Source organism: Paramisgurnus dabryanus, chromosome 16, assembly GCF_030506205.2.
Source record: "Paramisgurnus dabryanus chromosome 16, PD_genome_1.1, whole genome shotgun sequence".
NCBI classification, from domain to species: Eukaryota; Metazoa; Chordata; class Actinopteri; order Cypriniformes; family Cobitidae; genus Paramisgurnus; species Paramisgurnus dabryanus.
This window is the reverse complement of record NC_133352.1, coordinates 7662433-7678211: the sequence shown is the minus strand read 5'-3', so window position 1 is coordinate 7678211 and position 15779 is coordinate 7662433. Positions and strand designations below refer to the sequence as shown.

General features: G+C 36.0%; 2 protein-coding genes across 2 annotated transcripts in view; one reads left to right on the top strand and one right to left on the bottom strand.

Annotated features, from left to right (window-relative positions):
- Positions 1 to 14176, top strand: part of ergic1 (endoplasmic reticulum-golgi intermediate compartment 1) — a 29914-nt gene extending 15738 nt beyond the window's left edge. Inside the window, exons 5-10 of the mRNA XM_065268029.1 lie at positions 7507 to 7631; positions 10194 to 10298; positions 10385 to 10445; positions 11219 to 11319; positions 11983 to 12105; positions 12188 to 14176. Of these exons, the coding sequence (XP_065124101.1) occupies positions 7507 to 7631; positions 10194 to 10298; positions 10385 to 10445; positions 11219 to 11319; positions 11983 to 12105; positions 12188 to 12295 (623 nt within the window). The 3' untranslated portion in view covers positions 12296 to 14176. The remainder of the gene's footprint in view (positions 1 to 7506; positions 7632 to 10193; positions 10299 to 10384; positions 10446 to 11218; positions 11320 to 11982; positions 12106 to 12187) is intronic.
- Positions 14177 to 14461: 285 nt separating this feature from the next.
- The window catches only part of flt4 (fms related receptor tyrosine kinase 4), a 90583-nt gene continuing 89265 nt past the window's right edge, over positions 14462 to 15779 (bottom strand). The window contains exons 27-30 of the mRNA XM_065267952.1: positions 15613 to 15725; positions 15203 to 15323; positions 15034 to 15119; positions 14462 to 14913 (exon numbers count right to left, since the gene is read on the bottom strand). Of these exons, the coding sequence (XP_065124024.1) occupies positions 14691 to 14913; positions 15034 to 15119; positions 15203 to 15323; positions 15613 to 15725 (543 nt within the window). The 3' untranslated portion in view covers positions 14462 to 14690. The remainder of the gene's footprint in view (positions 14914 to 15033; positions 15120 to 15202; positions 15324 to 15612; positions 15726 to 15779) is intronic.

The following is a 15779-nucleotide window of genomic DNA, read 5'->3' as shown; positions in this document are numbered from 1 at the left end:
TGATTATTACGCCAGAATGAGAGTATAGTCCTAACCATATCGGCCTAGAAAATCACAACTTTTCATGTTCTGTCTGTCTTAGTACACGATGTGACTACACAAGAGTCAAGTTTTAAATAGGAAAAATAGCAAAACTCTTTGGTTATTTTTTAGCGTGATGCTAATGGTCTAATCAGATTCAATGGATTATGCTAAGCTATGCTAAAAGTGCTAGCGCCAGACCCAGAGATCAGCTGAATGGATTCCAAAACGGTAAGAATCAAATGTTTAACTCTAGGGGAGCTGGAAAATTAGCATATTTAAAAAAGCGGAATGTCCCTTTTAATAAGTGAATCATTGAATTTGTGAATCTTTAATAAACCAATAATGGTTCTTCTATGGCATTTCTGTGAAGAACTTTTTAATCACCTTTATTTTTAGGAGCGTTCCCGCCTCTTGTATTTTGTTATGTGTTTAAATCTTATGGTCATCCGAATAAAGTATTTAGTATGAGTGATGTACATTAGTGATGCGCGGGTTGTCTCATAACCCGCGGGTCGGGTGGGGCGGGTAAAGAAATTGTCACTTTATTGCAGAGTGGGTCATTGGAATATATATATATATATATATATATATATATTATTAGGTTCTTTGATGAGGTTAAATTACGTAGGCTTACGTAGCACCGCAACTTGCGCAATGAAACTTGCGCAACATAACTTGCGCAACACAATTGCGCAATGCATCTTGCGCAACGTAACTTGATGTCACGGCGAAAGCCCAAGCAGTTCGCACTGCTAGCCACAACAACAAAACAAACAGAGAATTAAAAGTGAAGATTTAAGATGAGGTAAGGGAGGGAATTTGTGAATAGATAATACAGACGCTGCTTTGTAAATATTGAAAATGTTTATCATTATCCTATCTTGTTATTAATATCACCGTGGTGGGTTTTATGGTTCATAAGTTATGTTGTTGCCAGTTTACCGCGCAATGTAATCTAATGGCTGTTTCCAAACACTTTTATGCTGAAATAAAGCCTCTTTTTATCTATATTACAAATGCCTAGTATGTCTATTTTAATGGTCGCAGGGCGTGTTGTAAAAATAGATTTGCCAAATATTTCATAAAAGTGGATCTCGACCCACGCATCACTAATGTACATGTAAGTCAATGCAAAGGCGGGATAGACATCATGTGGCGCCATTTGCGCGAATGACGTGGCGCGTTATGAGCGGTTCAGCCGTTAGAGTTGAAAAATCTAAACTTTGGTGGATATTCGGGCCACGTTAACCAATAATGAGTGATGTGTTTACGACATAGCGAGTTGAGGCAGAAATACGAAACAACAATGGGAGGACAAAATCAACGTTGCTGTATGTGGACACCCGGGGCTGTAAGACTCATACTTTTATAAAAACTTTCTTGTTTGGAAGAAAGTAAATTAGGAGGTCGGACAATCTGTTAAGTTGTAAAAAACGCTCTTTACTCAATTTGAGCTTAATATAAACATATTGAGATTAAAAGCTAAAGCTGGCAAATTGAGAGTATTCGAGTGAATAACGTGAATTTCACGTGCAAATGAGGCGAGTAAACTCAAAATGTTCTAGCATCCAACTACATGCAAATAGTGCGATTTATCGGCTTCATTCGGATCTGGTGTGAACGCACAGTTACAGTTGTCTAGATTTAACATTTTAACATTTTGAGTCCACTTTGGCCTATGTCAAAAAAGAGCAAATGTATAAATTTCGTATTAGGTCAATAGTGTGAAAAATATTATAATAAATATTTTTTTGCGCTAGTATCTTCAACTCTAACTAGGATCTTAGAAGTTCGAGTCCAACAACCCCAAACTTAACCACTGCGAACAAATCAAAAAATAAAGTTTGTTAGTAAAGTCAGTATAAGATTGTAGGATTGCTCACAGGAAGTATGTGGTCACATCTGAAGTCACTTTCTGGCAGATCCTCAAATGTTTGCAGACATTTTTGCAACTGGCTGTTTCTCAAACATTACACCAACTGTGCTCAGAACAACATCTTTGGTAGTTCTCAACGTTTGAGAAGGGAAAATAGAGGTCATGCCTATTATCAAAGATGTTTTTAGAAGATCACTGGTAAGCTTTCTGTTAACTCGTGTAATGAGTCATGAAGACCATCTTGCCCAATAATGACCTCATTTACTGCAATGCCTTACCAATCTCACAATTTTTATACTTTTTGACGGTAATGTCAGAATTCATGCTCATCCATGCAAACATCTCCATTTTAGTGCATCTAGGGTCTTGCACATATGAGATTTTATTTGCTTATTTATCACCCCACCATCTTCTACCCAAGTGAAACTGTAGGTCCGGTAACTGGCACATTTGTATCTCAATAGGCCTCAGGTGTCGATTATGATGCAAATGGGCATTTCACAAGATGTCTGATAAATCTTTGGTGTCCCAAGACTTTACACACAATTAATCTCTATTTTTATGTAGTTTACATTAGTTATATTAATAAAAAATTAATTATACTCATTTAGAAGGTAATGTTACTATGCGTTCACACCAGACGCGAATAAAGTGAATAAATTGCGCTATTAGCGTTTAGTTGGACGTTTAAACATTTGAGTTAACTTGCAGCATTTGCGCGTGAATATTCAGATGCAAATACACTTAATTTACCGGCTTTAGCTAGCTTGTAGTCTTAATAAGTGTGTATATATAGCTCAAATTTAGTAAAGAGCGTTTTTTACAACTTACCAGATTGTCCGACCTCCTCAATCACTTCCTATAAAAGTGCAAGGAAGTATCGTACAGCGACAATGATTTTGTTTTTCATTGTTGTTTCGTATATTTCTGCCTCAGCTTGCTACATCAAAATCACGTTACTACTCAAGGAAGCTGCTGATTGGTTAACGCGACGTGAATATCCAAAGTTCAACGCTCAATTCATGCCGCCTCATTTATGCAAATTGCGTCATTCGCGCCGCAGGATATCTATTGCATTTTTGCATTGACTTGACATGTAAATCACTCATGCTTAATGCTTATTTGCATCTGGTGTGAACGCACTATTAAAGGTATGCACAATTGAAAAAATTCATATTAGATGTATATGAAGTATAAATAAAATAAAGTAAAGGTATCTCAGTTTAAGCTGACAGTATGACAGTATGAACTATCCTTTAAATGAGATCACATCTTATAAGTTATAACTGACACGTCTTGATGCATTTGAATGGCTTCTGGTAATGTATTAGCATCTCGATAAGCTAGACACTAAAACATCACAATCATTTCCTCGGAAAAGAGTGTTTTTATAAAGCATCGTGCTGCTAAACAAGTTATTTATGGAGCCATTCGCATTGTTTCCTTTCAAATGACCTTTGTAGTGACGACATTTGATTATGTGGAAAATATGGAAGTCACGTTTTGCTTTCTGAGCTCGCAGGGACCTTAAGTGTCGCACACACACGTCAGCTTACACTTTAACAGACAATTCGATGTTTCCATTCACACATTTACTCTTAATGAGTAGACATGATGTTTTTTAGCGTTTACTGAGATATGTAAATGTTTTAACACACACACCAGATAAATCTAAAAGGAATATTTTGTGTTTTTCGTCACTCATTTGAGCTTCTGCATTGCGTCTAATGTCACAGGAATAAAGGGCAGCGTTGGCTTTCACAGAGGCTTTGGACTTTATCAGAAAGTCAGGACTTAAAATAGTATTGGGCAATATGACAACATGCTCAGCATAACTTAACTAACCCATCACAGTGTTGGATCATCCTAAAAAATCAGTTACTTTACACTGTCCAGGGTTTTTATTTCTGAGCTGTATAAATAAAATGTCACGTAAATATGTAAGCAATAAGGTACGAGAGGCTGTGCTGTATCGTGTATAAGTAACAGATGAAGGGCGTTGTTAGGCACAAAGCAGAGTGCCTGCAATCCCTTCAGCCATTACTTATTCACGATACAGCACTTGCCTCGAGTAACTTATTCCTTTTATAAAACGTTTAACACACAATATTAACGTTAAAAAAAATTAGTGCAACTTTCATGAAGTTAAATCAATAAAAGCATTCCTTCCGCTAGAAAAAAATAGTCCCTGACTGTGAACAACAACAACAACATTCTAATGTGTAATCTGCATGAAAGCTCAAATAAAAACAACAAACCGATACGTGTGGTTGCTAAGGGCGCAGTGATAAATCGAACCATTGGGTAAGCGGTCATAGCCGTGTTTTATCGTGAATAATCAGAAACAAGGATTGGAACTAACCATTTTATGTAATTGTATGATGTATTGTATTGTTGACTATATTTGAAGCAGATATAGTAAGTTATGATAAGAGATAAAAACTGCCATTAATTGCCGACCCTTATGTCATTCTAAATATTTCTTATAACACAAGGAAAGACATAAACCATAATGCATTTAATAAACAAATAATTATTAATACAATGTTGAATTTTCTGTGTGTTTTATGATAAAAATCGGTGGATGTGAAGATTTACATTTTTGGTGAACTGCTTCTTTGATATTTGATCATATTATTGCTGTCAAACAGTGTTGGGTGTAACTAGTTACTAATTAATTAGTTACTGTAATTTAATTACTTTTTCCTTGAAAAGTAAAGTAAGGGATTACTTTTATCTTTCCAGTAATTTAATTACATTCACTTCTGATGTAATTGAAGTAAATACTGTGTATGCACTGTAGATCAATGATAAATAATACAATAGTTTACAAATGTAAAGTATACTTAAACTTAACAACTACTTTACTAAATATTAATAAGCAGTAATTAGGACTACACTGAGGTAAAAGTAGTTAATAGTTAGTTAAAGGTGCAGTGTGTAACTTTTAGAAGGATCTAATGACAGAAATGTAATATAATATACATAACTATATTTTCTAGGGATGCACCGAATCCAGGATTCGGACGAATACTGGGCTTTTTGACGGGGTTCGGGTTCGGCCGAATCTTAGATTTTTTTCCACCGAACTGAACCCTAAGCTTGCGCTACGCTGGTCGACGTCACGCGGCCGTTGATTACACACATCAGGTGCTGACGTGGAGATAAGTGTTTTTTTTTCTGGTGAGCCTTACCCCGGATTTCCACCGACTGCGAAGCAGCTGCAGATCAGCTCCGCTGCGTTACGGCTCCGCACTCCGCTGTCCGTCAATACCCACCAGATCCGTATTTGTTGCAGAGCGGGTGCGTGCTGAAGTGACGAGGACCCATGAGGTCTCGCAAATTCACGTGAAGATCGCGCGATACCTAGTTCTGTCTCTGCCCATTATTCCGTTGAATTATGACGTTTTTACAAACCAGCCCAGATCACAACACGAGAACTCACGTAGACAGAGCAGTACATCAAATCCATCCAAAATTCAAAAAATAAGAAGGCTGCTAAAACATTTATTTATGCTATATCTTTAATGTATTTATTTGAAACTCTCACTGGCTCTGTTCCTGTCTATTATTTGTTGTTTCTGTATTAATGACTTTATTTGTGTGTGTGTTTGTAATGTTTGTATTGCAAATATTTAATTAAAAAAAACACGAGTTCTCGCGTATTCAGGTATGATCACGCGATAAAGTCATGGCTCCGCCCTGCGGAGCTGTCCGGCATCCGTCAAAAATAGAAGCTCTGCGTATTTGTGCCGGAGGGCTGCGGATCGCCGGAGCTGTGACGGATTCGGAGCGCAGTCAGTGGAAATACACACATTGACTTGAATGGAAACCGATTGACTCCGCCGCCGTTCCGCAACGGATCCGCAGCCGTTCCGCAGTCGGTGGAAATCCGGGGTTAGGGGCGTTTCACATTTCGTGGACGTACCTGGAAAAACTAACGCATCGCACCGCATCGCTTTCATTGTGCTTTGCAGTCGGGCTATCAAAATGCATCCCCGCCCTGCCCGTCGGGATATCTTGACTTATAGGGAGGAAAAAATATATTTAAATGCTTATGTATCGGCTCACAGATTTAGATGGTTAATTGTGGTGCATGAAATTCAGGCATTAGATATTTAAATTGCGTTTGAGCGCGCGCTCGAGTTTTACTTTCACTTTCGCGATCGGGCGAAGCCGCAGTACAGGAAGCAATCCGTACTGATTTGTAATGGATTTTAGTGCACATGCTCCAACTTCGTCCTGTCAGTCATTACTATCCTCCTCACTTAAGAAAATTAAATCTCTCGCAGCAAGCTTTAAAGTAGATTGTACGGGCAGTGAAGAGAGTGACTCTGTGCAGAATCGCTCTTAAAGCGACAGTAGCCCCTGTTTTTCTGATCGAAAAAATGATCCAATCTCTAACTGGATGATCCAAACTGTGAGTTTTGTGACCCATTGAACCACTTTTAAATGGTGAGTATATCTGGTGTGGGGATGTGCAGGAACAGTTGGTTTAGCAGATTAAACATTGTTGTTAGAGGCCCTATTGGCTTTGTATTGGCAAAATTTCGGCTACCAAAAACTGAAGAGTTCCTGCCCGAAGGGCTACCAGAGATTTTGAAATTTTGCGAGCCCTGTAATGGAATAAGGATGTGAGTAGGATTCGGTATTTGGTTTCGGATTCGGCCGAATCTTAAACAGTGGATTCGGTATTCAGCCGAACCCAAAAAATCTGGATTCGGTGCATTCCTAATATTTTCAGAATGGTATAAACACCTTACATAATAAACTGGATTGTTTTTATTACCTCAGAATGAGCCATTTTTATCTACATACACTGCGGGTCCCCTTACATGGAAGTCGCCATTTTGTGCAGCCATTTTTCTACAGAAGCTCTAAATGGACAAACTACTCCACAGAGTGCGTTTTGTCCAACTGTATTTTGTCTTAGACAACAACATGTCTGTCCTGTGGCGACTGCTGTAGCTTCTCTATGCATTTCGGTGAATGGTGGACTGAGCCATTGGTTGCAATTCACAATCTCACTGCTAGGTGCCGCTAAAATCTACACACTGTACCTTTAATAGTGAGAATTGGACTTTAAAAAGTGTGACCAGAATAATTAATGTGCTTTTATTTGATTTATTTGAGCCGTTTCAAGCATATCTTTGTATCATTTACTAAATAGTAATAAGTAATATAAATGAAGAGTTTCGTTCCAAAACGAGATAACTCTAAAATTTCGTTTTTTGGTTGTGCATTCCAATTAATATCAATTTGTTTTGATTTAAACCTTCATAACTTAAGAAATACAGCTAAGTAGCACCATAAAACAAAATAATAACATGATAACATAATAATAAACATGTTTTGACAAAAGTGTTAAAAATGGAGTTATCTCGTTTTGCAACAAAATTCTTCAAATACTTTTTCGAGAGCGTAATTTGTACAATAATCTAATTACATGTTTGAAGATGTATTAGTAACTAGTAATTAATTACTTTTTTTTAGTTACTAACCCAAACCGTCAGTCTTTATTGCCTGTAATGTTCTTGTGAAAGTGTCCTGTCTCTGTAAACTGACTGCTGTGCTTTTCTCTGTGTGTTGTTGGTTAACGCGAACAGTGGTGGGTTTAGACATTCAAGATGAGATGGGACGTCATGAAGTGGGCCTCATAGAGAATTCAATGAAGGTGCCGCTCAACAACGGTTATGGCTGCCGCTTTGAAGGAGAATTCATTATTAATAAAGTAAGACATGCACATTTTAAGGAAACATCTGTACTGAATGAGCTTTTGAAAAAGTGCCTTGTTAAATACGGCATTGGCTAACTTTGGTGGTTTAAAGGGACATCAAGATTCCCACAACTCTTTGCCATCACTTGAGCCAGTGATACTGCATTGGGATACTCAGATGAACAGTAATGGCTTTAAATGAAATCCACCCAAAAATGAATTCAAGTTGACTGTATGACTCTGTATGGTATTTTAAATGGATATTTCACCCAAAAATGCAAATTCTGTCATCATTTACTCACTCTCATGTTGTTACAAAACTGTAACCATTACTACAAAGGAAGATATTTTAAGAAATGTTTGTAACCAAACTGTTTGTGGGCCCCATTTACTTCCATAGTAGTAAAAAAGAATACAATGGAAGTAAATAGGGTCCACGTACGGTTTGGTTTCAAACTTTTTTCAGAATATTTTCCTTTGTGTTCATCAAAACAGCGAAATGTTTACAGGTTTGTAACAACATAAGAGTGAGTAAATGATGACAAAATTAGCTTTTTTGGGTGAACTGTCTCTTTAAGCATGTCATCACACAGATTGAAAGTTTTTTTTTGTAAATTGTGATTTTGATTGTTAGGTTTTTTTAAAGGGATAGTTCACTCGAAAAGAAAAATTATCTCATGAATTACTCACCCTTGATGTATACAATAACTTTTTTCAGACAAACACAATCAGAGTTCCGTATTTTTCAGTCTATAAGCCACATTTTATTTTCATAACTTGGCTGCTGCTGCGTCTTACAATCAGGTGCGCCTTGTAAGTCAGTATGAATTAATTTTTATATTTATGAAGCAAGTAATGTACGTCTACAGTAATGTTGTGAAATAATTTTGTGAAATGATTTTGTGAAATAATTTTCTAAATAAACGCGACGTATAGTCCACTGCAACTTATATATGTTATTTCGTCTTAATGACGCATTTTTGAATGATGCGGCTTATACTCCGGTGCGGTTTATAGTCCGGAAAGTACGGTTATATTAGAAAATTTCCTGGCTCTTCTAGTAAATGGTGCTTGTGATTTGAAGTCCGTCCATCCTTTACAGAAGTAATCCACATGGCTCCAGGGGGTTAATAAAGATAAATATATATCTTTAAAATTTTACAACCTAAAATGACTAGCTTCCGTAACGACAGTCGCACATTCACGAGACATAGTGTTGTAGAGAGCAAAACAAAATGGCAGTCAGGAAATGGAAAAAATTTTCAGCGTTTGTCACTACGCTACTTTATGTCCGCTCATATCCTGAAAACACTGTCACGTGAAGGCGCGCCGCTCATTACTGTAAGCAGTTATTTTAGTTTGTAAAGTTTTAAATTTTGAATTGTTTCTTACATAATCACATCGCTTGTCTTCTTTAACCCCCTGGGAGCCATATTGAGTACTTGTGAAGAATGTATGGGGGTGATTCTCACGAAAACTTGGTTTTAAAAATGTCAAGCATGAAAATGTAAAAATTGCTTAAATTTACTTTTTTTCCCACCAGACATTGAAAAACAAAGTCTGGAGTAAATGGGAACATTAATTTAAACACTTTTACTTATCATTTATTAACACTTTTTGTAACATAATTTAAAAAATTAGTCCTAAAAAATCTCATTACCGCAACAGTCAGAAAACATCAACACTGACATATTTTCAAAATGACATGACAAACCTGAAAGAACATAATTTGGAGATTCTGCACATGCATTTAAAATCAAAGTATTATGCTTCTATTAATTAAATTAACATTTAATAAGCATCTGTTGCGGTAATGATAATCAAAATGTCGTGTAAGACAATATTTCAAATTAACTGTAAAAAAATGATCTTACCTGGTAGCCATCTTGAAGTAACTGGTCCATGTGCTTGGTCACTCAAAATCAAACTTTATTAAAATTCTGTATGTGTGCTTAAACCGTTCTCAAAAAGTGTTGCGGAGGATGAGAACATCAGGCATGGACATATCATTTTCCTAATTTTTCTTCATTATTATTATTATACATGAATATTCAGTAAATATTTTTTCTGTCATCTAAAGTAGTCTAGCAAAACATCCATTTATTTTTTTTCTAAATATTTTTGTGTTAATTTGATTAAATTACAACATAACGCATGTTCAACACAGCCGGACACATTGCGGTAATGAGAATTTCAGCAGAAAATGAGATAAAATTGACAAATTATAAATTCTTATGTTGAAATCACACATTGTGCAAGGTAGAACACAGTATTGTGTTAATTCTGATGCTTTTTAATATTACTATATTACACATTTTATAGCTAAAATCATTAGTGCCGTGGTGTTTCAATGGTTTCGTGAGAATCACCCATATGGACTTTTTTGGGCTTTAAGTCAGAAGCACCATTTACTACCATTATACAGCTTTGAACAGAGAACTTTTTAATACTATCCAATTGTGTAGCTTCAGGGTGAGGAAATCATGGGGTAATTTAAATTTTTGGAAATACTATACCTTTAAGTTGATTTTAATGTAGATTTTTTTTTATTTGTTAATTCACCCTGGTTTTACGCAGGTTCCAGGAAACTTTCATGTGTCGACACACAGCGCGACCGCTCAGCCTCAGAACCCTGATATGACCCACATCATTCACAAACTGTCTTTTGGGCAAAAGCTGGAGGTTAGTAGTCAATAATGCATAATGTTTAACAGAACTGTGATTGAATCACTGAAATATCACTCAGTCATGAATGTGATTTCTTACAGGTGCAACATGTCCAGGGTGCCTTCAATGCTTTGGGTGGAGCCAACAGACTTCAGTCCAATGGTACGTCTTAATGTTTAGTGTCGACCATTACACCTCAGCAAGTTGGTAAAAAAATCCAGAAAATGCACGGGAGACTTTTTAGCTTCTTATGTCTTTGGTCTTTCCTAGAAAGTTTTATTACTTGCCAACCAAGCAAAAATCTTTTAGTTGAACACTTAATAATCAATTTGCTGTAATGACTTATCTCGCGTATGAGCAACACAGCTGATATAATCCTGACCTGTTACATCACTGCGGGTCACACTATATCTGCGCGTGCGTTTGTCGACACGTGCAATTGCGAGACACCAACAACTCTCTGATCAAATGAGAACACAAGTCACACAGATTGTGTTACAAAACAGTCTGTTAATAGATTGATAACTGGAGTAAGGACATACGTCACCTGACCATATTAAACTCAGACTATATTTGTACCATACAATATCTAGACCAGGGCTAGCCAAATGCGGCCCACCAATCATCTTTATCCAGCCCATTTTGTGCTACACAAAAATATATGTGTTGATTATTTACACTTGCACTTTTTTTGTTAATAACATTTGGCTTTTGCAGTGTTAAACTGCAATTGTTTTTGAAATATTAAAAAAGAAAATATATTACTTTTCAGTAATTAAAAGACAAAATACTGGATTTATTTTTAGTTTTTTATATTTGACCTATAATAAAAGTTAGCATATAACAAATAAATATAGCATCATATTTAATAGTTGAAGACCCCTGATCTACACTGAGCATTTATTTAAATATTTAATCTGAATACTTGTCTCCAGGTTTGGCTTCCCATGATTACATTCTCAAGATCGTCCCCACGGTTTACGAGGAGCTGGGGGGAAATCAGAGATTTTCGTACCAGTACACAGTGGCGAATAAGGTAATCTGACACCGTGATCTCCAATGTTACCCGGGTGGCTTATGCGAGTCTAAATATAAGTCTGTTCTGAACCAGCTCTTTAAAATCAACCTGCCGTTTCCATAGACACAGGAGTGAATTATGGGTCTTTTTATTAAGCACCATCGAGCATTTATCACCTCTGAAAACAGCATTTACAGTGACAGCTGGAGGCATTAGTGTGTACGTGACCGGGCTCGTGTTTGACGTGGTTAACGTGGAGTCAGGTTGTTCCTATGCAAAGGGGTAAACGCACAGGGATATTATGATCTAGTTAGCAGAAATTCGCTCATCATGTTCTCACCCTCGTGTTCGAGATCTGTTGTTTTCTTCTGTGTTATACTGCAATGTTTACATAAATAAACAATGACCGTATTCAGTATGTTATGTCATATTTTTATAACCGTTCACAGTGAAATTAAATAATGATCCAGAAAAAAAACAAGTTGTCTGGTAGTGCTGTCACTTTATACAGAACACTGAAAATAAAAGGTGGTGCATTGCATTGTGGGATACAGAATTTACTCAGGTCTGCTCAGTGTATAGTAAACATTGTGTGTATGTCCAAAAAATGCTTAAATGTGTAATATTAAATCACGCTTGGCATTCAAATTTCTTAGATGTAGTTTTTTTGATGTTTACTAGGAATATGTGGCATACAGCCATACAGGACGCATTATACCTGCGATCTGGTTTCGCTATGACCTCAGTCCAATAACAGTAAAGTACACTGAGAGGAGACAGCCGTTATACCGCTTCATTACCACGGTAAGTCTCTCTCTCTCGATCTATCTCTCTATCTCTCTGTGTAATGATTTGCTTTGACACCATTCTTTCTATTTATGGATAGATATGCGCTATTATCGGCGGCACGTTTACAGTAGCGGGCATCATTGACTCCTGCATATTCACAGCCTCGGAAGCCTGGAAGAAAATTCAGATCGGAAAAATGTCATGAGTGAAGACTGAAGATTTTTCATTTGTGCCAGCCAAACCTCTACATCCCATCAGTTTTCCAACATCTGGAAGAATCTTATTAAATGGACTTCTTTGTTTATTTCCTACACTAAATTATAAAGATTTGCTGAACTTTATTTGTCAAATGGAGGTGATTTCTCTATCTGGCTGCCACATTTCAAGATTTCACATTCAGTGTTTTATAGGATTTATGTGGAAAGAACTTGATTTCCACTTATATGAAGGACTCCAGGGTTTTCTCGTTCAAACAGAGAGTTTTATAGGAATACTTTTAAGTGTTAAATGTGGAGAATGATGTCACTTTAGATGTATCGTATTGTAATGGTTTACATTAAATTTTTACTTAAAGATTTCCAACCGGTTCCTCTGGCCTTTGTACAACAGCCAAGTCATGAATTACATTATATAAGTGATTGGATATTTGATTGTATATGTGCCTTTTATTAAGTCTTTCTCTATCTATTGAAAACTATCAAGGACCCCAGGTCAATTCATACCAAAAAGCTAAAGATATCAATGACAAGTTTTGCATAGGCTTTGCATAATAAAGGTTAAGCCTGTTTTTAAATATTATGAATTCTTTTTCAGTATTTTCATGACAGGGGAGTAAGGTTTTTTTCTTTGTAATTCTCATTACCACAATGCAAAAGAAACTAAAGTGTTTGGTGGAACAGTGGTTCTCTGTTAGCGTGGGTTTTATTTAATAAAATTTTTAAAGTATGTTTAACTGTAATACAGTACAAGCTACTGTATTTCAGTAAATCATAAAATCTTAGATGATCACTGTTGAGAATAATAAATATCACAAAAAAGCTTCAACTTACATTACTTGAGAATTTGGGAGAAAAAAATGTGCTTATCTGTTGTTGAAATATCTGTGTAGAAAACATTTTGTTTAAGTACGCTTCATTTCCTTTAAGCAAAATATTTTCTGTTTTGTTTTGGAGTAAATGTTACCAGGACATGTTTTCATGGGATTCACCTGTTAAAGCAACGCATGATGGACTTTTTTGAGAAGTGTTGATGTAGTATACGCTGGGTGTTGTTTTTCATGGCACATTTGTTTTTTTTACAGTAATGCCTGCATCATCCTAGATGTATATTTCAGTTTCTTCTGTAGTTTTATGTAAAGCGTTCAACTGAGGGGAAATTTCGAATACTTTCCTATTTAAACAATCTTGAATGAAGTTTTTTTTAGGCTCCCTTACTGATGATTTTATTTCCTCTGTCTATATATGTTTATTGGTTAAACTTTTATTTTGAAAAGTGTGCTGGGAAATGTCTCATTATCTTCCTGTCAAGTGTTCATTTCTCATCATTGTTTGAGTATGTTGTGAAACCTGTTATACTGGACTGAGTGTTTTCAGTTTCATATATGTGCCGTATTGATGCTGATAGCACACTTTACATGGCAACAAGTGTATTAACACTACAGAAAACCACAACCTACATTTCAGCTCATAGTTTCGTTATTAAATCATGATCTTTTGAAAGTTTTGCCGTTTATCTTTGTTGAAACTCTGATGCGGTCTTATCAGGTTTAAGTTTTACATCAAAATCACTACTTTATTATTTACACTTTTTTTAAATCCAGCATGAATTTAAAGAAGGCTATTTTAAGATTTGACCTGTGATAAGTTGACATAACTTTTTATGTTACTTTAACTTAGCAAATTAAGTTAAACAAGAAATGCTGCATTTTTTGTTGTTGTTACGGTTTAACCATGTGGACGTCATCTTGTGGGTTTTTCCTCTTACCATGTTTGTTTACTCTGTCGTGTAAAACCACAAAAACAACTTTTGTTTTGTTTTTTTAATAATTGTTTCAAATGTTTTAATAAAAGTAAACCATGTTGATAAACCCTTTGATCTAAATACATTTTATATATCCAAGTAATAATCTTTTATTAAAACCTAAAATATTATATGTATATTTTCTATTGATGAAGCTTGACTTGACTTATCATACTTGCTATATAATACAAAATACCACCTAGGTGTTATATAATTTATAGTAAACCCGATAAATTATTATTTTAGGCAGTATAACGGGTATGCAATTAATGTAATTAATTCTTAAATTTAATATTTTTTAATCTCTATTTAAGTGCACATTCTTATCAAAATGAAAAAAATGAGTCTCATCAAAATAAGATATATTTTTATTTATTTTTTCTCTTTCTGGTTCTTATTTTTGTACAAATAAAATGTTTACTCTTTATATAAAGATATATGTAACTAAGGTGATAAAATACATTTTTGGTTTGAAATTGACATAATGGTGCCACCCAGTGGCTGCTGAGAGAACTTTAGCAAGATAGAGATCAGTTCAGTTTGTTAAAGGAGGCGGGCCGAGCTGAATATAATCCAGGCCCTTACAGGTTAGAGGTCGCCGGGCAGGCCCTGTCGTACGCAGCCTGATCTGTTGAAGAGAAGAAGTCACTGACGCCCTCTTCAGACAGCTGGCCGTATTCATTGTTGTAGAAAGTCTGGCCGGAGAGCTGGCTGAAGAAACCCGGCCGTAATGTGTTGAGACTGCCATTGCTGCTTACAGATGGAGAACTAATGAGCCGTTCTGTGCTACGGCCGGCTGATGGACTGCAGAACAGAGGAATCGAATGAGGAAAATATCAGTGTAACTTTACAATTAACAATTTAATGAAGTATGAAATCAGTTTTTTCCTATAAATGATGTGCAGAGTTTTCAGTTTTACCTACTTTTTTAACATGGCTCCTCTGTGCTTGTGTTCAAATCTCTCCAGTTCATCTGATGCCAAAACCATTCCACTGTCTGTCTGGCTATCCTGCAGGGACATTAAGATGTTTGAAATGATATCCGTGCCAAAACAATCTTTAGTAAAGCACTGTGTCTAAGTCTTAGTCGTACATGATGTGTCTTGTGTGATGTCAATTCTAGAGGAAGCTCCTCAAAGGTCTTCACTCGAGGGTGACACGTATTGGAGGGTCCGACCATTATACAGCCAGTAAACGGCACACAGTTGTAATATCTGCTGAACAGAAGCATATGCATTCAAGAGGACACACTGAAAGTCTGGTATATAAAACGTTACATAAAAAATTAACAAAAATGATTATACCCCTGCTAACCCCTTACTTATCAAAAATGAGTTTAATGTCCATATTTTGGTACCTGCTTATTTTCACTACACACCCTTTGACATCAACAAAATCATCTTAGTTTCTAATCATTATCTTTTACCCAAACTATGTCAGTCTACAGAAATTAATTAATTTAATTTAAAAACATCTAACGTTTGTAAGAAAATGAGTGTGTACCTTGTGGACAGTGTGTTACATGCTAGTCTGATCTCCTCTTGTGATGGTGGTCTCGATGAAGCTTGTGAGAAGCCATCATCCTCTGAACTCTGAGACAGATTCAATGGCATTTCCTAATTTACAAAAGAAAATACATTAAGTGTGCGATATGCTAATGTATTGTTATT